This window comes from Podarcis melisellensis (genome assembly GCF_964234715.1).
Source record: "Podarcis melisellensis genome assembly, chromosome: 11".
NCBI lineage: Eukaryota > Metazoa > Chordata > Lepidosauria > Squamata > Lacertidae > Podarcis > Podarcis melisellensis.
This window is the reverse complement of record NC_138543.1, coordinates 45606470-45628997: the sequence shown is the minus strand read 5'-3', so window position 1 is coordinate 45628997 and position 22528 is coordinate 45606470. Positions and strand designations below refer to the sequence as shown.

The 22528-nt window shown below is 43.8% G+C and overlaps 2 protein-coding genes across 6 annotated transcripts in view; one reads left to right on the top strand and one right to left on the bottom strand.

The window, feature by feature from the left end:
- EGFLAM (EGF like, fibronectin type III and laminin G domains) overlaps window positions 1–13536 on the top strand; it is a 104325-nt gene extending 90789 nt beyond the window's left edge. For both annotated transcript variants that reach the window (XM_081929630.1, XM_081929631.1), the window contains 5 exons: window positions 6763–6841; window positions 7780–7923; window positions 10100–10183; window positions 11763–11866; window positions 12513–13536. In XM_081929630.1, coding sequence (XP_081785756.1) covers window positions 6763–6841; window positions 7780–7923; window positions 10100–10183; window positions 11763–11866; window positions 12513–12667 — 566 coding nt within the window. In that variant the 3' untranslated portion in view covers window positions 12668–13536. The remainder of the gene's footprint in view (window positions 1–6762; window positions 6842–7779; window positions 7924–10099; window positions 10184–11762; window positions 11867–12512) is intronic.
- Window positions 13537–15223: 1687 nt separating this feature from the next.
- LIFR (LIF receptor subunit alpha) overlaps window positions 15224–22528 on the bottom strand; it is a 95010-nt gene continuing 87705 nt past the window's right edge. For all 4 annotated transcript variants that reach the window (XM_081929618.1, XM_081929620.1, XM_081929617.1 and 1 more), the window contains exon 20: window positions 15224–22186. In XM_081929618.1, the coding sequence (XP_081785744.1) occupies window positions 21548–22186 (639 nt within the window). In that variant the 3' untranslated portion in view covers window positions 15224–21547. The remainder of the gene's footprint in view (window positions 22187–22528) is intronic.

Here is a 22528-nt window from a genome sequence, read left to right as displayed (position 1 = left end):
TCTAATACTAAGAGAGAGAAGAAACATTTTCACTACACCATTATTTTATAAAGCTCTATGATTGGCCATGCCCCTTCCTAGTGGTGTGCCAGGACTGACCTGAGAAGCCTTCTTTCTTCTTTCATACATAATAATCATCATAAACATTATTATTATTTATACCCCGCCCATCTGGCTGGGTTTCCCCAGCCACTCTGGGCGGCTTCCAACAAAAGATTAAAAATGCATTAAAACATCAGTCATTAAAAGCTTCCCTAAACAGGGATGCCTTCAGATGTCTTCTAAATGTCATATAGTTGTTTATTTTTTTGACATCTGATGGGAGGGCGTTCCACAGGGTGAGCGCCACTACCGAGAAGGCCCTCTGCCTGGTTCCCTGTAACTTCGCTTCTTGCAGTGAGGCCAGAAGGCCCTCGGAGCTGGACCTCAGTGTCCTGGCTGAACAGTGGGGGTGGAGACGCTCCTTCAGGTATACTGGGCCAAGGCCGTTAGGGCTTTTAAGGTCAGCACCAACACTTTGAATTGTGCTGGAAACGTACTGGGAGCCAATGTAGGTCTTTCAAGACTGGTATTATATGGTCTCGGCGGCCGCCCCCAGTCATCAGTCTAGCTGCCACGTTCTGGATTAGTTGTAGTTTCTGGGTCACCTTCAAAGGTAGCCCCACGTAGAGCGCATTGCAGTAGTCCAAGCAGGAGATAACCAGAGCATACACTACTCTTGGAAGAAAGTCTGTTGGCAGGTAGGGTCTCAGCCTTTTAAAAGGTTTCTATCCTCTGTCCTCTCAGATCATGTTGGACTCCAACTCCCATCAGCCCCAACCAGGATAGCCAACAGTCAGGGATGATGTGAGATGTAGTCCAGCAATATTTGGTGGACATGAGCTACATTTCCATTATACCACATAAGTCCCTGACTTCCTCTCTTCTGCAATGATAGTGGTAGCAGTGAGTTGTGTTGAGGTTTGAGTACAAGTGAAGCGATCATAAAACGACTTGAACACATGCTTAACTTAATAACAAACTAACTGATTCAGCATTACCAGTTTGCATTGTGTGAACTGGCCTTTTGGGGAGGAAATTGCTGTTAACAAAGATTAAATACAAATCCTGAACACAAGATTCCGGTGTCGAAGGATTTGTTTGCTTGTTTGCTGTTGCTGTTGGGTTTTTTATGTTTTTTGCTGCATCCATAGAACTTGCATTTTGCCGTTGGGGTTACAGTACCATCCACACCCCCAAATTATTTTGTTTCTTTTCTGGGACTTGCAAAACTCTGGTTTTGATGGGCACAACTTAACAACAACAAAAAGACACATGTGATTTCTGCACTTCAGGGGGTTGGACTAGATGACCCTTGCAAGATAGCCCTTTGACACTTGATAATTACAAATCGCCATGATTAAATGGTTACAGCTCCCTATATACACTAGTGAAGTGCCTGCACTCTTTCATAGCAGTTTGGAGTCTAAAAAGCTTCTATTGCTAGAATTAAAAATCTCTGTTGCATCACACAAGAGACAGAAGCTCCATCTTGTCTTATTGAGTGGGACTTAGCTCATGCCCTTGAGCAAGGGGATTTATAGGCCTTGTAACTTTATCCTCATTTGTGTTAACCGCCGGTGCTGCAATGCAGCCTCTAATCCTCGGTTACACTTTGGCTCCCTTGTAATTTGACAGCAAGAACAAATCCTCCCTCAGTCACACACCAGAGACCACCAAAGAATTCTTTGTTGTTGTTCCTCTGTACTCAGAGGAGCTAAGAACTGAGATACTTCAATCCAGTGGGTTTCTTAAACCAGCAGAAATTCTCAGTGACTTAAATCGCATGCAGATTTATTCCACTAGGTGGTAGCATCCTTCTTCCATATCTGCTTGGCTCCGCTGAACAGGAGCGGAAAAATATGTTGCTCTCCAAGTGGCGTCTGAGTTTAGGGGCACCCGCAAGCGTGAGTTTACTGTGGACTCTGTTCTCATGCGTGCAGGTTTTTCACAACGTTCATGTGACATTGTTCTCATCCAAGTAGGCTGGACTATGGCACTTTGGCCACAGGCCTCACAGTGCAGTGCCAAACCCAGAGATCACCAGGTGATGAGGTCAGTGGCTAACAGGTCTCATGCTGGCACCTGGGCTGGCTTCTCCTTCCGCTGATGCTGCCCCATACAGCATCTTTTAACTGCAAGAAAATGGTGCTTATTCTTCAGTAATGTGTTTAGCATCAGAGCAGAAGAAACCAAGGTCCACTAGTTTCCTGCAGGTAGGTCTGCCGTAGTAAATAATAATAATAATAATAAAAATAATTCCAGTAGCATGCACACAAAAGCTCATACCAATAACAAACTTAGTTGGTCTCTAAGGTGCTACTGGAAGGAATTTTTTTATTTTCCTGCAGTCACAAGAAGCACTTAACTGAATGCTGCTTTTTAAAACTTGAGCTGGACCCACCCCCTTTTGCCAACTTACTCTGATAGCTAATGCCAGGTTCAATAATTACGAAAGCAAAAAAAAAAAAAAAATGCTGAGATTTTGCATAGTTAAAGCTGGGTGCTCCTTTTCAAAGATGGGGAGAGGGGTTATTTTGCTGCTGAAAAGTAAAATCTGAATGTTCCTTCCGTTTTATGCTGCTGCACTGCAGAATGTGGAAATTACTGCTTGAACAGTAAGTAGCAACTGTCAGACATGTTCTGTAACTGTGAGTGTATGATCTCTGTGCGTTCCTACCTCCATCAAGCTAATGGTGTGATTTAGGCTGCTTTTTGCAAATGTCTGTAGATAACGGCATAATCTGTAGTCATTTCCTGGATTGCACTGCAATGCTACAGCACTATTACGAGGACATAAAGTAGTCTCCCTCCTTGCAGACTGTGACTAGTGAGAATTGCCTCCAGGTCAATATGAGTATATGTGACACCAAGTGGTTTTATAAACATTGATGGAAGTGATGATTTTGTGGGGTTACTTGCATGGCTGATTTAAAACAAGAACTACAACAACAAGATTTTGAGAGAGAAGAAGAGAGAGACAGCTAGTTCAATAAACAACCAGAAATCCATTGGATTGCATTGCAAACATGGGAAATCTTTTAATTTACAAAGGGTGGAAGAAAGCTTGAAACTATGTGTCTCCTATTTCCCAAATTTAATTCCTGCCATTTTCTTCCCAAAGAATTCAAATCATGTGGGGGCAGAAGGCAGAAGGAAGATTTGTGTTTCAGAGCCTAGTTGCAGCATTTTAAGTGGATAGAATTGGTCTTTGGCAGAATGGGGAGCTCACTAATTTCTAAAAACATCCTGCCATAATTAATTTTAAAGTCCTCTTTGTTTTAGAAGGAGAGTTTTAAAAGAATGTATCAATTTCTCCATTGAAATCTATGGAATGTGCCTGTTGATTCAAGACCAAGCCTCACTGCATTCAATGCAACTTTGTAGTCCAGCAAGTATGTTTATGAGAGCGGCCCTCAGAATGCATTATGTTTGGCTGGACTGTGCTCTGACAGAATGAAAGTTTCCTATTCCTTTCTACTGAATAGTTCTCTTGTATCCATACCACGATAAGTTGATTGAGAAATAGTATCTGAGCTGTGTTTTGCCTCTTGGTCTTAAACCAAGCTTCAGATAATTTCCTGCCTTCATTGCCTTGTCCATATAATCTGTGACAGAGATGGGCAAGCTGTATCTCTCTACAACTCCCTTCATCCTTGACCACTGGTCATATTATCTGAAGCTGATTGGGGTTGGAGATGAATACCACTAGTTCTGCAACAGAGGCATCTTTGTGCTGCATTGGGCTGAAATGGATTATGGGGTTTATATCTAGGGAGGGTGACATCCTCCATCCTTAGCTCACATTCTTGCTAGTAAGGTAAAGGTAAAGGGACCCCTGACCGTTAGGTCCAGTCGTGTCCAACTCTGGGGCTGCGGCGCTCATCTCGCTTTATTGGCTGAGGGAGCCGGCGTACAGCTTCCGGGTCATGTGGCTAACATGACTAAGCCGCTTCTGGCAAACCAGAGCAGCGCACGGAAACGCCGTTTACCTTCCCGCCAGAGCGGTACCTATTTATCTACTTGCACTTGATGTGCTTTCGAACTGCTAGGTTGGCAGGAGCTGGGACTGAGCAACGGGAGCTCACCCCGTCACGGATTCAAACCGCTGACCTTCTGATCCTAGGCTCTGTGGTTTAACCCACAGCGCCACCTGCGTCCCTGGTATTTTTGCTAGTAAACACCATTAAATTCCGTGGTATGTGGTTCCAAGAATTATGATGTTCATAATTACATAACTGCAGCAGGATCGAATCCGGCAGGTGCAAGCTAGACAAACCTAAGGGTTTGTCTCTATGTTATGCTCACTGACCCAGCTAGCTCATATGTAGTGCTAAGGCAAAGCATGGAAGTTGGAGCATGTGGATTCTCACAGTCAGAATTAGCGCCTGAGTCACTCCTCCTTCAGTCAACCTGCTTCCAATCTACTACCTATAGCTAAGCCATGGTTTGGATTAGCATTACATCTGAACCCAGGCTTGTGTTTTGGAGAGAAACAAACCATGAACCCAGGTTTGTACATAATGCTAATCCAAATCACGTCTTTGCTGCAGGTATCACAGCAGCTGATTGACTCTGGGCGGTGTCAGGCAGCTGCAGTTTTTACTGTGAGTGCCTTTGCATTTACATTTTCATTTAGCCATGATTTGGTCTTGGGTTACTTGCAATCTGGATTGCTGAGTCCAGTCCCTACACAGTCTGAAATAGATGGCTCAGGTTATAGGGTTTGTCTTTGAGGCACACCTAATTTTCACTGGATTGCACCCAAGACATTCATTTGCAGGAACTAGCAGGGTGATGCTGGGAAATCCTGGTGAGGAATCAAATCAATGTATAAGAGAAACCACTTGGGTGCTTCCCCATGCCTGCCCATGCTAGACCATAGTCTCACAGAGTTTGGCATGCTTAAAGCCTTTCATTTCAGTGGGTTTATATGTGCTGAATGTATTGCTGGACAGTTTGAGGGGAAGGGAAGCATAGGGTGCCTTTAGCACATCTAGTGCAAGGCACACCTAGGAAGGTTGGAATGTGCTTGGCCCAGAGTGCTGCTCTATATGTAGAAAATGGCTGGCTCCATACAGCCCGGGCTTCCTTTGAAGCCTGCAAAGAGTGATGCACAGCACTGCTTGTGTCGTGGGTTGCATTGCATTGTGAGCGGCAGGGTGCAAGACTTGGGTTCCTGCTTCAGCCACACTGGACATTTTCCCTAATTTCATTTGCAGATGAAACAGCCATTTGCCTACCAGGTATTTTTTTCATATTTTGTTATCGTGCCTTTTCTCCCCTGCTTTTCTTCCTTAGCTATTCAGGGAAAGACAGTATTCGCTGTCAAGAGAAAACCAGGAGCTGCTGCAGCAACAGGCAAAAGCAAAAATCAGTGACCACTGAGGGCCAAAACCATACATGATGCAGGAATCCAATTATGGGTCTCCTGTATATTTTTGGGATTTTTTTCAAAAAAAAATTACAAGTGTAGGGGTGGGTTCCAAATTGGGCCTCATCTGCACTATAGATTTGAAGCAGTATCATCCCGCTGTAAACATTCATGGCCTCCCTCAAAGAATCCTGGGAACTGTAGATTGTAAGGGGTGCTGAGAGCATTTAGGAGACTCCTGTTCCTCTCACAGAACTACAAGTCTCAGAATTGGTTAATAGCCAATCCCTTTTATCAGGGAACTCTCAGAATTCTAGCTCCATAAGGGAAATCAGGGCCTCCTAACAATGGTGCCAAGGATTGAAACTGTGTCCAGGATGTGTGCTTTGCTGCTGAGCTACACAAGCACAGCTTCTGGGTCTGTCTTCTGCTCCCACCACCCAGGGGGGCTATCAGCAGCTCTGTGGGCATCAGGGAGGGGGTTGGAGAGGTTTAGATTGGACAAATAGCATGGGGGTAAAGGTAAAAGGACCCCTCACCATTAAGTCCAGTCACGGACGATTCTGGGGTTGTGGGACTTATCTCGCTTTACTAGCCGAGGGAGCCAGCGTTTGTCCGCAGACAGCTTCCAGGTCATGTGGCCAGCATGACTAAGCCGCTTCTGGCGAACCAGAGCAGCACATGGAAACACCGTTTACTTTCCCACCACAGTGGTACCTATTTATCTACTTGCACTTTGACATGCTTTTGAACTGCTAGATGGGCAGGAGCAGGGACCAAGCAAAGGGAGCTCACCCCATCGCGGAGATTTGAACCGCTGACCTTCTGATTGCAAGCCCTAGGCTCAGTGGTTTAGACCACAGTGCCACCCGCTGCACAGAGCATGGGGGTAGGGAAGGCTTAATATCCGTGCACTCTGCTGTTGCCCAAGCAGATTTGGATCACCTTGCATTAACAGCCCTCCCACAGAAATGAGGGGATGCTGTCCTTGAAATATTGAACGGGTCTCATTTTTTGTTCTCCTCCTCTTTACTCGTAACTGAGCCTTGCTCAAAGGGCACTATAAGAAATGTATAGGAAATGCTCGCCATGAATTGTGTTAGCTGTCTCGTTGAGAAGCCAGAGGTAAAAAACCAATGGCTCATTTTCAGTGTATTGCTAATGACAGTCAGCCTTGATAGATTGAGGTGGACAAACCCCAATGAGCCATGATAAATACCTGTCTCACTTCAGAGGAAGATTGCATTGGTACTGCATGTCGTTGTACTTTCTTCTTTAATGCTGTTGAAGGGAACGTTTTTATATGCAGATCCTGCCACCTTAATGTTGGGTTTTCCTTCATTTCCCAGCTGTTATGGAAGCCATCGAAATACCACAGTTCATCGGCCGCAGCTACCTCACCTATGATAGCCCAGATATTCTTAAAAGGTAAAAAAAGTTAACGGTGGGATAGCACTTATTTATAGAGATTCGATCTGAGGAACCCCTTGTGTGGGTATCTGGTTGTAGAATGAAAGCAGTGTCACTTTGTGACATGCAGACAAATGGCAGATGCTAAAATGGGATTATAAATGGTCATAATGAACAAAAATGAAATAATACATGAATAAAATAAGGATGTGGAGGATACAGAACATGCCTTAGGGGATCAGACCAAGATCCATCTAGTACAGCTTTCCTCAGCCTGGTTGCCCTCCAGACACTGTTGGACTACAACTCCCATCAGCCCCTGGCAGCATGGCCAATGACTGTGTAATTTTACCCCACCAACCTGATTTGGGAAGATAGCAGAAGTAAGAACCTACAGCTACATTCCTGTACTTTGGTCAGCCAGTAGTTAATATGGTCCCTTTATGTTAGTTGTTTTCCTTTATATTGGTGCTTAAGAGGATCTTATCTGAGGCGGGCTTACCTAATTGTTCTGTGCCACTTAAAATGTGAATTTATATTGCATTCTTGTGGTGTTTTTAAACATTGCAAACCACTTAGAGACATCTTTGAAGTTTGAAGCAGTATATAAATTGCCCAAACAAACCTCATAAATAAATAGATGGCGACAAGAGCTGTACCCAGTCAGACGGGTGAGGTACAAATAATAAATTTAGTATTATTAAAAATCTAAATATTTGGCACTTTTCAAATCAAGTGGTACTTCGTTGTCCTGGAAGCTAAACTGATAAATGTGGATTTATAGGGAGAGTAGATTCAGTGAGAATTGTAGCAAAAATATACATTTATGAGTTAGAGTTGGTATGTTCAACTATGTGTGGGAGGAGGAGATTATTGATCACAGAGCTTCAGTGGTGCATTATTTTCACTGCACCATCCAGATGTTGTTTTGTACAATGTGCCTCTCCCCTAAACAGAGTAGCGGGATCAAGAACAAATGTCTTCATGAGGTTTAAGACTACCCTGATGGATGGCCTCTTGCTGTGGAGGGGAGACAGCCCCATGAGACCAAACAGTGACTTCATCTCCCTAGGTCTTCAAGATGGTGCCTTGGTCTTCAGGTAAGCTGCCTGCATTCCCACCCCTACCCCTTGCTTCAGCAGGGGACTTCTGACTAGGAATGGGATATAAATTGGGTCCAGTTTGCAGACCTCTCTGAATTTTGCAATGCAGTTCTCCAGCCAACAATGTTCACTAAAAAGCATACATTGCAGGAAAGCGTGTATAAAAATGAATGCATCAGTGAAAATTACGTACAAAAATGGATTATACTGGAAGAAATTGCTCATGAAAACATGTACAGTTGGCAAAAACTGCCTATGAAAATTTGCTTCTTGGGACTAAAATGTTGCAGAAATGTGGGGAACTGAATTTGAGATTAGAACGATGAGAAACAGAGAGAACTAAAACATCTCTACTTCTGAATCAAGCATACTTGCAGCTCTGCTACTTATCAGACGGCTCCATTTACTTCAATAGAGAAGGAGGAGCTCCATGTGCATAAATTCATTTGCATATATTGAAGCAAATGAGAGCAAGTGTCTTGTGAGGACACGTTGCTTAAAGAAGGCTTATCTTCACCAGATCAGAGGGCATTTAGCATTTGAATAAACCTGGACATTTAAGATTTGGTTGCTCACTTCCTGCAGTGAGAGAAACCAAGGATGCGATTGGAACGCAAGGTTAGGAAAGTGAGCAGACCCCGTTTCTCCCTGGGTACAATCTTAGGGGAAGATAATTTGTGAACGGGAGCACAAGAAGAAGGATGATTACTTATAATAGGACAAGAATATACAATTTTGTTTAGTCCCATGGGAAAGCGGAGGCGAGATCTACCTCGCTCTTTGGGTTTTCTCTTTAATCCACTCACTGCCTCCATAATGTAGTGGAGCATTTCCCGACTTGTTATTCTCAAAAGCAAATGTACCGTCTGCCAAAAATGAAATGTAAACCCAGGGAATGATAGACAAAAAAACTAGCTGTTTCTCGTCTGGGGATTACTCCCCTGTACTTCAGTGCCTTGGGAAGTTTTCAAATGTACTTCTTCTTCCTCCCCCACCTCCTGGTCAAATTACGAGTTTGTCAAAGAGCCTGCTGTTTCTTTTTGTTACTTTCCTTTATTCAGATTAAGTAACCACAGAGCATTTTGAGAAAGCAGTTGTCACTCCCGGTATGATTGTACATGGATACGATGCAGCAAAGTGCTATTTTCACAGTGCAGTAGAACACACAATAGGAGACACCTCAGGCAACATACAGAGACATATTATGAGCAGTTGGTATTCCGAACGAGGGTAATTATATTCAGATAGTGTTAGGCTACCCAACAAATGGGACGCGGGTGGCGCTGTGGGTTAAACCACAGAGCCTAGGACTTGCCGATCAGAAGGTCGGTGGTTCGAATCCCCGCAATGGGGTGAGCTCCCGTTGCTCAGTCCCTGCTCCTGCCAACCTAGCAGTTCGAAAGCACATCAAAGTGCAAGTAGATAAATAGGTATCGCTCTGGTGGGAAGGTAAATGGCGTTTCCGTGCGTTGCTCTGGTTCGCCAGAAGTGGCTTAGTCATGCTGGCCACATGACCCGGAAGCTGTACGCCGGCTCCTTCGGCCAATAAAGCAAGACTGAGCCCAGAGTCAGTCACGACTGGACCTAATGGTCAAGGGTACCTTTACCTTTATCCAACAAAAGCTTCTTCACAACAAACCATCCACAACACCTTTTTGAAATCTGCCTGATGTTCGCTTCCATTTGGGCAATCGCAATTTGCCCTTCTCACTTTTATCGAGAACTCTTTTGCCCAAAACATTCACACGGTATCCCTTTCTTAAACCCCCACAGTTAGCTTCCAGCACAAACCCTGTGCCCTTACCCTTTATTACCCTTCGGCGTCCTTGTCTGCCCCCTCTCCCCATCCCCCATTATATATGGATGGGCTGTAGCTCAGTTCTAGAGCAGGTATTTTATGCAGAAAGTCCTGGGTTTAACTCCCAACATCTCCAGTTAGAGCAAGGAGAGTCACTTTACAACTCTCAGAATGGGTTAACAGTCAGTCCCTTTTACAAATCCCAACAGCCAGGAGTCAAGAATGATGGGAGCTGTATTACAACATCATCTGGAAGGCGCCATGTTGGCTACCCCAAACTTTTTGTCCAGCTACACTTGACTAATGAAAACGATTCAGGTGAATCATGATTGTGAACTCTCCAGAACATGATGAACTTCTCTCCTTTGGTTTCAGCTATAATCTGGGCAGCGGCATTGCTACCATAACGGTGAATGGCTCCTTCAATGATGGCAGGTGGCATAGAGTAAAGGCAGTTCGGTAAGTTGTTTGTTGTTATCATCAACGTCCTATGTGGTGCTTTGAGGAATATTGGCAAGAAGTCAGGTTCCTTTTCTAAGGGACGGTAATCTAAATGTTGCGTAAATACAAGGAAGGGATGTGAGGGAGAAGGAAGGCCCAAGGTGAAAACAACTAAATACAACTCTTAACAGTTAGTAGAGCATGAGACTCTTAAACTCAGGGTTGTGGGTTAGAGTTTCACCATCTGAAACGAGCCACAGGAGAACAAGTCACAGCATCTTTTCACTGCCACATGCAGGCTCATTGAGGGGACTCTGCAACTCATTGACTCAAGAACTTTTTGCTCCAGGGGGCATTTGGGAGTAAGACAAATCAAGTCGGGTTCCAGCATAAAATCGATGCTGTGATTGTTTTTGTTTTGTTCCTCTATGCTGGCTCTGAAGACTCTCTTAATGTTTTTGTTTATTGCTCATTTTTATTACAGTTGGAAATTATCAATTTTATTATTGTATGGGTTTTTATCTACTTTTTGTTAATTGCCTTGAGTGCCGGTAAAACAGAAGGCAGGATATTAAACCTTCTAAATGAATAAGTCAATCTGGCATCATATTGACTGGGGCATGTGAACCAAGTGACTGTGCCAAAGCCTTTGCAGAAAAATGGGGTTTGAGCGGAAAGTTGCCAGGGTGGCCAGGTTTCTTGAGAGAGCATCTTATCCCCTATATATACTCAGTAGGTCACTACATTCTACCAGAGAGTTTCTCCTTCAAACCCTCCCCCCCAAATCAGAAGCCTGCTACACTGTCACTCAGAGCTGCCCATTCTGTGGAAGAAAATTTCAGTTGAGATGCAACAGGCACCCACAATCTCTACTTTCCAGAGCCAACTGAAGTCATTTTTGTTTCCACAAGCTTTTCCAGCTAGACACCTTAGATGTCCATTTTGTATTGTTTTAAAAACTATCTTCAGTTGTTGTTTTTAATACTGAATTACTTTTCGATATTTTTATGGCATGTCTGTAAGTTGCCTTGACGTGAGACAATTCATAAATTTAACAGCAGCAGCAGCAACAAAAACATGAACAAACAAATCATATTCCATATTAAAGACCACCAGGTATTGGAATGATCAGCTTCTGTTTAGGCTGTGTACACACCATACATTGAAAGCCTATTATCCCCCCCCCCCAATAATCCCGGGAACTGTTGTTTGTTAATGATACTGGAAATAGTAGCTCTGTGAGGGGTAAACCACAGTTCTGAGGATCATTGTGGGGAAATGACGTGCTTTCAAGGTGCTTTAAATCTAGGGGGCTAGATTCAACTAACTGGTCCTGTTTGTGGAAGCCCAATGCAAGGACTTCTGCTAGCACAACAGGGCTTTCCCCCCACATACCCAGTGGTCAGAATAACCCCCAGAAGAAGAGCTCATGGGTGGAAGAGAGGAAGAATGCTTGCACCGATGGGCGTGTTTGTAACAGTGTGACATGGAATTCCTCCCTTGGAGTGTATATTAACATGGCGCAGCTGCACAACTCATATGATACTACTTACCCATGTTACGATAGTAACAATGTGAAAATATGCATGTATTTAAGGGATGGGCAGTCTGGGAAAGTAACTGTGGACGACTATGGTGCTAGAACTGGCAAATCACCAGGAATGATGAGACAGTTGAATATCAATGGGGACCTCTTCGTTGGTAAGTTCCTCCTAAATTCTGTTACCTACCTTTCTTAAGAGTTGTAGAGAGGCTGGTTCACGCACACAAGCCATTCAATACAGTTGTTTACTGTAGGATGAGTAGTGCTTATGCATGCAGTTGTTGTTTTTCAGTGTCCACACAGCACTGTTGGGGTCAACATGCGAGTCTGCACTGTATTCCCTGCCCCCCCAAAATTAATATGGATTTTTACTTTCGGGGGGAAATTTAATTACAGTGGAACCTCAGTTGTCAAACGCTTCAGAAGTCAAACGTTTTGGCTTTCGACCGTCGACAACCCAGAAGTGAATGCTTCCGTTTCTCCATTTTTTTCAATGGATTTTGCCGACCAGCAATCGCACCTCAGTTGTCGAATGGTCTTCCGGAACGGATTACGTTCGACAACTGAGTTTCCACTGTATTTATCTACCTAACAAAAACAACCTGTGGCCAAAGTCCTATTTACAATGATTGGTTGGCCACCATGGGCAAGAGATGCAAGACAAGGTAGGCCTTTGCAGAAGGGCTACCCTTAGGTTATTGTGAGCTGCTGAGAGGACTTTTTAAGGGCCCTTAAAAGAAGCATGTGAACCTTTTTAAATAAGCACATCCTTGCTTACTTAGTTTCTCTGTTTCTCTCTGGCAGGTGGAATGAAAGAGATAGCTCTGCATACAAACAGACAGTATATGAGGGGCTTGGTGGGTTGCATTTCCCACTTCACGCTTTCTACGGATTACCATATTTCACTGGTTGAAGATGCGGCTGATGGGAAGAACATCAACACTTGCGGGGCAAAGTAACAGGTGGGAAATATTCAGCGGGAAGAGCCTTTCACCACTGTTCTTGCACACGGAGGACTTGCCTTCTGAGCGAGGCCTGGAAGCAAGAAACAACCTGAAGCAAAAATCACAGAAGGGGACCATTTGCCACTCTCCTTTCCTTTGGATAACATGCTCTCTCTGTCAGTGCAGGAGCACAGTGCAGGAGCGCCACCCTTTAAACTGCAAATAGTTGTAGAGTCCTGTGCAGCAGAGCACCTATGCTGTTGTCTACAGCCGCTCCCTACCCATTAACGTGCATCCTCCGCAGCAGGGCTGCCTTCAAGCCCACTTGCCTTCGCAGTAGCCTCCTCACGCAGCGAGCAAAAGCTGGGCAGGTTGGGTAGCAACATGCCCCATTTTGCTGGCAAGTGGAGCTTTTGGCTTTTGTGGCTGGGAACAAGAGCTCTGCTGCATTGCAGAGAGAGAAAGATTGGAAGCCTCCATCTTGGTTCCTGCTGTGCCCCTAGGCCCTTCCCTGTAGTAAGAATGTGCAGAATTAAGAGGGTGAAAATGGTAGCAGCGCTTGTTGTGACCACCTCATTGTTTCAGCCACAGAATGTCTACTAGCATCCATGGCTGGAGAATAGTATAGTCTGCTTTCTTGTGCTTTGAAGAACAGATCCGCCTCCCTCTGAATATGCCGTCGCACAGCACGTTGTATCAACCACTATTCTAGTCTCATTCATAGGCTGGGCCCAGGAGAGACAAACAGCAGATCACAGCATCAGAATTGTACTGCTCATCTTCAGGCTGCAGACAGAAAGGCTTTGTTTGCTTGAATCCCCAGAATCTCTGCACCTAGAAAACTAGCGTGGTAAGGATTATAGCTTTCCATCTGCAGGGACTTTTTTTTTTAACATAGAAAGAATGATCATTTATGCAATATCCTGCTGACATGTTACAATCCAGGAAGAGATTTAACCATGCAATACGCTGGTTTTGTACACGAAAGGCTATTGCTTTACTCCCATTTTCTCTCTGCCTGGGGAGCAGCACCAGAGCAGGGAGTTCCCTTAGGTCTTTAAGCCTAGTGCCCTGCTACAAATCTGCTAACAGAGAAGGGATGGTATTCGGCACTGGTGTTGACGCTCACATGGACTGTGTTGCTGGCCAACAGTGACGGTTCTGCATCAGTCCAGCTTAACAAACAAGCAAAAAAGGGGGGAGAGAGGATGTAATGAGTTACAGACCATACCCTTGGCTCACACAGTGTGTCTTTATGACCTATGGGTCAGTTCTGAAATTGTGGTAACTTATGCAGCCTTAATGGCACAGCAACTGTATCATCTGTACCACTGAGTGGCATATTTTGAAAGTGCTGTATTTATGCATTCCTTTATCCTATTCCAGCCTCAAAATCAGTTGCAGGTATTTGCAGCTCCAGTCTACCCAGTGTAAATACTCACAAGAAGTTATACTCTATTCCAGAGTTCTGTTGTTTCCCAAAGAGAATCCTCCTTACTATTTTGAAAACTCTACTTTTTTATTACATGCAATTGGGGCAGGAGGGGGGGGACCGGGACCCAACAACCACATTTTATAGCAGTAATTTTGCACCTGTATTTTTATATAGCAGAGGCAGCGGCAGTGATTGGCTAGTTTTGTAAAAGGATTAGGTGTCTCACACAGAGTTTAGCATGCTGCAGATCTTTCCCTAAAGGAATAAGGAGTGCTAAGATTCTTATGTTTGGGGTGGGCAAGGATGTTTTGCTTGTGCTTATTCTACAGTTTTAGTGGGAAATATTTGTGAAATGTAACTGGTTTTACAATCATCATCTTTGTTTTTGTAAATTTAGACTGCTGAAAATGTACATTAATGAAGCTTTTCTGGCTTGAAGTATTGAAAAGATGTTAAAAGTTCTGTTCTACTATGATATTTGGCCATCGAGTATCATTTATTTTTTTAAAAATTGAGCACCGTAAGCTTAGGTAGAAGTTAAGATTCATGGGGTAACTTCAGAAGGTGCCTGTAATGCATCATGAATTCATAGTACAAGAAAAAAAAGGATACGGGTGGGACTGTGGTCTAAACCACTGAGTCTTTTGGGCTTGCTGATCAAGTTGGTGGTTCGAATCCATGCAATGGTGGTGAGCTCCCGTTGCTCTGTCCCAGCTCCTGCCAACCTAGCAATTCAAAAGCATGCCAGTGCAAGTAGATAAATTGGTACCTCTGTGGCGGGAAAGTAAAAGGCGTTCCCGTGTGTTCTGGCACTTGTCACAAAGTCCCGTTGTGCCAAAAGCAGTTTAGTCATGCTGGCCACATGACCCATAAAGCACTCTGTGGACAAATGCTGACTTCCTTGGCCCAAAAAGCGAGATGAGCGCCACAACCCCATGATCACCTTGGACTGGACTTAACTGTCCAGGGGTCCTTTACCTTTTTACCTTAGTAAAGAAAGTGGAACAATGTCAGTTTAGATACGCAAAGTCATGGTGTCTAAAACAGACCATAGTTTATCACAAACTAGCTGCTTGTAAAGACTATGTCCAAAAAGTGGAATAAAAACAGGTTTGCAAGGGGAAAGTAGTACAAACTTCTGAAGAGTAAGAAAATACACATTTATTTAACTCCATGACAGTATTCTGCCAAATTCTTAATACATGCATATTACAGGCATAAGCAGTACATTGCTATTTATGTTCATGCTAAAGTCAGTATATCAATACTATATCACTTAAACTTTGCCACTCCCTCCTCCCCAGTTGTGTTCCACAATATTATCCTCCACTAAAGTTGCCTACTTGGGAAATTTCACCAAGGCTAAATATTTAGCTGCTAAAGTACTGTTTCTATCATTTAGATGTTTAGGGGATGAAACATTGCCCTTTCCCAGGCTTGCTTTGTGCAAATACTCAAGATGTTCATTACTACAAAGTCCCCCTAACCCCAAGGAGGTTTATTGGCTTTGGGACTGATGCACTTTTATCACAGGATGGCTGGGTTTTCACTCATGCACTTCAAATTTTGCAGCTTTCCCAAAGTAAGCACGCCCTCCTTTCACTGGTGCGCAATGTTTCTAAATTCCAAGGGCACTGTGTGAGATTGAAAGTAGTCTCAAAAAGACATCCCCGAGATTTAAATATGCACAACATAAGTACATTCATTTGCATACATCACATAGGTTTGCTTAAGAGACACAACAATACCTGAGCTGTTTTGGCTTCAAATCACCAAATTCAGCAATCCAAAGTACAAAGATAGGAAGCAAGGCTAAGTTAGGGCAAACTGGTTGCATAGGAATTAAAACACAGGCAATGGTTCAGTCTTCCAGTCAGTTCAATATTATAATGCTCTTTTAATATTTTTAAAAGTATTGAGATTAGCTTCACATCTATTACACATTATCCATTTAATATGCTATGTACACTTTTAATAAAAACCATCATAATGTACTGAACTATAAAAACACAGCATATATCATACAAGTAACGGCTTTACTAACAAAGTCCCTCCCCTAACCCCATTTATGCTCCCACCCAGCACAACTCCCCATCCTTACTTCCTTCGAGTCTATGCTTCATCTCACTGCAGGAGATTTCACATTCACAATGAAGGCCTAAAGGAGACCACAGCGCCACGTGGAAAGTTCTCTCCGCCCTCTACTATACACAGAGGGGACAATTCACAAACCAGCCACAGCGGTGTGGTTCTGTCAAAATCGGTGCAAGTCAGTGGTTTGCAAGCATCCTACCCATTAAGAAACACATTCCACGCCAACAGGTCTGCTGAGCAATCCCGCTGAGCCTCTCAGAGGATCTTACAGCACATTTTAATGCATGGGTGCGCACTTGGACCATCCAGTGCACAGCACCTGTTTGGCATTGCCCCATGTGAACTAAGAGTGCCCCCTAAAATAACAAAACAACTCTGCATATGCACATCACCTGTAAGATCAGTAGTCGATCTTCAGATAAGATGGGCTGTCACTGCTGATCTTTGAACTGTGGTTTGAACACCACTGCTCCCTCTTCAGACAGTTCTTTTCCAGGTCCCTACATCTTAACTTGCAGCCCAGCTAAGCCACAATCTATAAACAGCAAGTGTGGGGTCTTCTCAGTGCACAGCACAACTGAAATTCGTGCATACAGCCTAAGGCCTTTCCCTCCTTTAAATCTGGGGTTTAAAGGGGGGAAGGACCGAGACAACACTGGGATAGGGAGGACAAGTGGGTGCAACATCTTGCTCTGGTTGGGCCAGACCCCTAGATCACGAGGAGACCACTTTAGTGGCTTGAAGCGCTAGAGGCACATTCCTGCTGAACCCTCTTAAGTACAGTTGCACAAGCCCTACTGAAATAAATGGAGGCTGCCGAGCAGAGTCCTTTAGGGGAAAATCAAATATTTCAAGCAGGGCTTTTCCAAAACAGCAGGCAGCCCCAAACTCCTGCCCATTTCCCTTCCATACGAGAAAAAGCTTTTCAGAGACAAGTCACAACAGATCTTTGGGTGTTCCTCTGCAGTAGCTTCCACATACTTTGTTTTGCACTTCAGCAGTCATGCTGGATTACAGGAAGCATTCTAGAGCAGCAAGACATAAGCGCCTTTCCCCTTCAGATGCTCCCTCCTAGCCAGCAAATACCTAGTTGTCTGCCATGGAAATTGACGGCTTGTGCTCGTCGCCCACAGTGCCCCATGCTACTGACAGGCAGGGGATAGCAGCTTTTTGACATCAGGCATCAGAAACACTCTAATCCCTTCCCAACTGCTTTGGGCAGTGTACTCTAAAAGACAATAATGGGCCGCCAAATGGAGATATAAATACACACTGGTGGTGTCCCTGCTGCTTCGCCTGACAAGAGCCGCACTTTGCAAGCATTTTAGGGAAGAATCCACCTGCCCTCTCCTCTTGCATAGTCACCACTGGATGGAATTGCCACGCAGCAAAATTATTCCAAGATCTTCACATAAAGGGAAGAAAGTGATTCAGAGGGTGAAAAGAAACCACTCCTATGTTTTCAGCATTATAGCTTACTCTTATCTGCTAAATCAGGTTTCCTCAACCTGATGCCCTCCTGAAGGCCTTGCATACAACTCCCATTAACCACTAGGGCTGATGGTAGTTGTTGTTGTGCAAAGCAGCTGGAAAGCAACAGGTTGAGGAAGCCGGCAATAAATCATGTTTATGAGGTATATTGTATGCAAAAGTTCAAAAAAAAAAAAGTACATCCTACAACACTTCAAAAGTGCCATCTCTCTCACACACATACAACACACACACACACACACACACAGAAGGATTCACAGTCCCTTTCCTCCCATTCAGTCAGCACAAAACAACAAATATGACTTAAATGCCATGATGCCCTTCAAAAATTCTGCTCTTAAAAACAAAATTACCAAAAAAAAAGTATTAAAAACATATGGCTCAAATTAAAAGCAAAAGGAAGGAACCCTCCAGAAAAAAATGAACATTATATACTAAACAGGACAAAACAGTTTAAAATGTTAAAACAAAAAGAGTGATTAGACTTCTGAAATAGGTGCCATACCTCTGCCTCAGAAATACTTCTCAGAACTGCTCTAGAAAAGATGGTTTAATGTTTTAGTTGAACCTATATGAAACATACTCCAGACGCTAGAAGACCACTCAAACTAATCTTTCACTTTTAAGGGCAGAAAGCACAAGATAATTAAGGCCTCAGCCTTCACATGAACACAAAAGCAGACTTCCTAACCTACAGATGCCTATTGTAGCACCACAGGAGGTAGGGGGCCTTGTTGGGATTGTGGCAGGGAGAGGAAGTGTTATCCTTCCCTTTCCCAACCGCTTATTCTTAGACAGCTCAGGTTTCCCCCAGGGCTGCTTGTTACATAACAAACTTCATGCACATTAATGGCTGGCATTCACATGACGTGTCCCATCTAGTTGAGAGCACTATCAGGGTGCAGCATGGGGAAAGGATGCGAGTGAGCAAGGGCAATGCTGCTTGTTTGCCCTGGTGGCAACGCCACATAATAAGCACATCCAATTGGCTATGTAGTGTCTAAACCCTGATAGGCTAGCCTGTATGTAGCATCTCACCATTCCAGCTTGCTATCTAAACCCTAATAGACTGGAATGGCATTGTGAGGGGAAACCAAAATGGTACTGGAGAAGCAGCAGAATGGGAAAAGCGTAGCTTTGCAGATGAAAGCTCAGTGCAAAATTCAGGGACGGTGATTTAAAAAAAGAAAGAAAACACCACATGCGTTATTTACCCAACAATATGTTGTTCCAAAAAGTTTTGGTTCAGTTTGTGGTTTTGCAGTTACTACATGTTTCAGGGCATTTTTCTGATGTGTTTCTGCATTTCAAGATCTCTGATATGCTGCAATGGACTACTTCTTGATATGAGGCAATTACAAAACTGAGGGTGGGACAAGATGATGGGGGGGGGGAATACTACCATGATATTCAGCTGGAAAGAAGTCACTCCTATCCGCTTAACGGACCAAAACAAATCCACATGGTAATCTCACCCTGGTAGATAACAGGCTGCCATTGCACCACATGTTTTACCACAGAAATGCAGCAAATGTGTGGTCAAAATTCTCTTGTAACACTTTGCAGGATGATACAAACAACCTCATACAAGACATATTGTTTTACCACATGCCAGGGATCAGAAGAAACCAAATCTAATTCCTGAGGGGAAAGCCTTGAAAAAGCAGCTTAAGAAAATAATAGGCACTCTGCTAATTAAAAAACAACAACCCATCAGCGCCACACACACCCCTGTCTAGATTTTAAGGAATGTTTGGTGTCACGACTAGCCAACGTTACGGCCTATTTACAGTCCTTGAAAATATGGTAAACAAGACTACTGCGTTTAGCACCTGAGGGACGAGCACTATTGCCATGTGGGGGGAAAAAGGGATAGTGATTAATACTAGAAACACCCTTGTGGTTTTTTGTGTATGTGTCGGGGGGGGGGGAGGTCCCAGTTACCAAAAGTAATAAAGACAGACTCCTCCATATTGAAAGGCACTCTGCAAGTGTAACTTCCTTCTGACAACAGTGAATCAAACCTATAAAGCACCTCCACCAAATTTTGCACTTAAAATGGACATTTGAAATATAATAGACCTGAATTATTTCAAATTATTTCAAAGTAGCTGGAAAACTCAGGACCATTCCATGAAAAATCCCCATCACAGTCGAGCTAACATGTAGGCTTCAGTAGCTCAGAGTAGGCCTATTACATTGGTCCCTTGACTCGATTTCTAGAGAATTTGCTACATACAAAGTGTTCAACAGGCAGTTGCCAATGAGGGCATCTGAAATACGTTTATATACCACAAACATATATTATTCTATGTGTATGTAAATGCCACTTCCATAAGTAGTGTGTAATTATAGACTTGCATGAGCAAGAAATATACCTTAAATGCAAGGATTTGATTTAGCTTTGCTTTAAGGCTGCAACCCAGGGAGGGAAATATGTTGTGGTTTTAAAGAAGAGCTTCAATGTGCAAATTCCAGAGTATATGTATACAAAACGAGACATCCTCTCCACTTGTTTTCTGGGCAAATATTTGCAAATAAATTCAGGGGAGGGAAACTCCATTTGCATGGAAACATAACCATGCATGAAAAAAATTGTATTCATGCATGAAATGTACTGCATGGAAATGTATTCATTGCAATACACATGCAAACGTATTCACAGGTGGCCACTCCCCCATGAGTAACAGTTTCCCACAGATATGATGGACGGAAAACCGTTCTCAAGTTTGCCCTGATTATGATTTCGGTGCTCAAGCAGGGGAAGAGCTTTGGAAGACTAAAGCTAAAGACTCAAGACCCAGGGTGGTAAATCTGCCTCTGCAAAAATGGTGCCTTCACCCTGCACTTCAGGTTGCAGGAGGGCGATGACATGACTGGATGATCCTCAACAAAGAAACCCAAAAAATGCCCCCACAGGAAATAAAAAAATAGCATGTCAGGGAGGCGGATTCCTGCCTAGCATGACTACTTGAGGTCAAGATGATTTTATATTTAAAAAACATTGCTTAAAAAGCTGGAAGCTTCACACATTTATCTATTCCTGACTGAGATTTAAAAATCAGTGTTACACTTTTGTTTTTGCACCCCTGAGTCATCTATTGCAAATTGGTTTATACAGTAGGTACAGGAACTCGCGTCCAGGCTTGTCAAACTCACCCACCCCGCAGATCAGCTGTCGCCATGGCTGATCAGCTGTTTGAAGATGGAGCTCTTCCACACAAACCGGTTTAAGTCCCATAGAAATCAAAGGGAATGCTGTGCCTGAAGCAGTAAGGTGCTTCTACAGAGCAGGTTGAGGAACGGAGCCTTCAAACCATCAGCAACTGCAAAATGGTAGTGTTTGGGTACTGTAGTGTTTGGTTGCTCAGAATCATAGAAAAACGGATTAAAAAAAGAAAATCTATATACCTTTGACGAAGCAGCAAGGCCCTGATCCTGCACATACCTGACGTGCGTCAATGCCTTTAAAAGCCTAACAAGCCAAGTGCGTGATATTTGTAATAATTTCTCCCTGCTATTCAAAATGGAAAACCAGAAGAAAAACAGTCGCAAAAGGAGAGCACTATGCTCTATTGACAAGGCAGATTTTAGGAGGGGACTGCCCCTCCCTCAACAGATACAGACCTCCTGCTACTCTTTGGTTTCATAAAGGGTTACCTCAGAGCACCTGTTCCCCCATTGGGGCACAATAAATTAGCATCTCTGTCGCCCGAAACGAATATTGCCACTTCCACTGTTAACTTAAAACAAGGCCAGCGTTCAATTTCAACAAATGACATTATAAACCCTCCAGTATAGTGTCTCCAAGGCTGATAAGCAATTTCTGCAGCAATTTCTGCTTTCCAGAGAAACTTGTTACTACCTCAAGGCTGCTAAGCATTTGGTTTGTTGTGAAAGAAGTTAGCAAAGGACCACCCTGTGTTGGTGGCTTTGGGGGAGTCTTCGTCCTCTTTGGGTGGGATCAAAAACTGCCGAGAATTAATGGAACAAGGGCTCCCAAAGGAGGTGTTTTCATTGTTGCTCCCAGTGGATGCAGGAGAATCTGGGCAGTCTGTATTCCAGGAGGAAGTACTCACTTGAGGTCTGTAGCCTGCAGCCTTGTCCAAGTCCTCTTCGACAGACGACGAGTCCTCCATTTTTATCAAGCTATTCACCGGCAGCTGCATTTGAGGTTTATAGCCTGCTGCCGCCACACAGTCAACTTCTGGTTCTTCCTTCAGTTTCACTGGAGCTGGGTACATAGTCTGGATGTCAATGTAGACAACTTGGGAAGACCCCGCTGATTCGTCGTTTGGTGGGTTAGAGATCTCCTCCTCGATGATTGGCGGGCAGTAGGAGACGACAATGTGGCTCTCCGTGTCAGAGTCAGCGCCATCTTCCGGAAGCTCATCTGCTACGGGCGATGTAATGGCTGTATCTTCAATCTTCAGGCAAGGGGACTCTGTTTCAACCACTTCAATATTGTTGGGGGTACAGGGATTCATCTCCAGGGTTTTGGAATTGGGGTTTCCCTATAAATCGGAAAACAAAGCAAAGAACGTTTAGCATTTGCAAGTTTAAAGGAAGTGGATTCTTCTGGGTTAGGGAGGAAAATGCACAGAACCTAATTTTGAAAACTTTCTGTTTTGTTATTCAAATAAGCTGTTCATCTACCGATTGTTCCTATGAATATTTCTAATTCATAGCCATCAGCATTAAGAACATAAGCAGAGCTTGCTGGATCAGGGCAATGGCTGATTTAATCCAGGATCCTGGCCGACAAGTGCGAACCAGTCCCCTCCCTGCCTGCCCCTGATTTCAGTCTTGCACAAAAGCTAACTAAATACTGTGAATCTCACATCACCAATTACTAG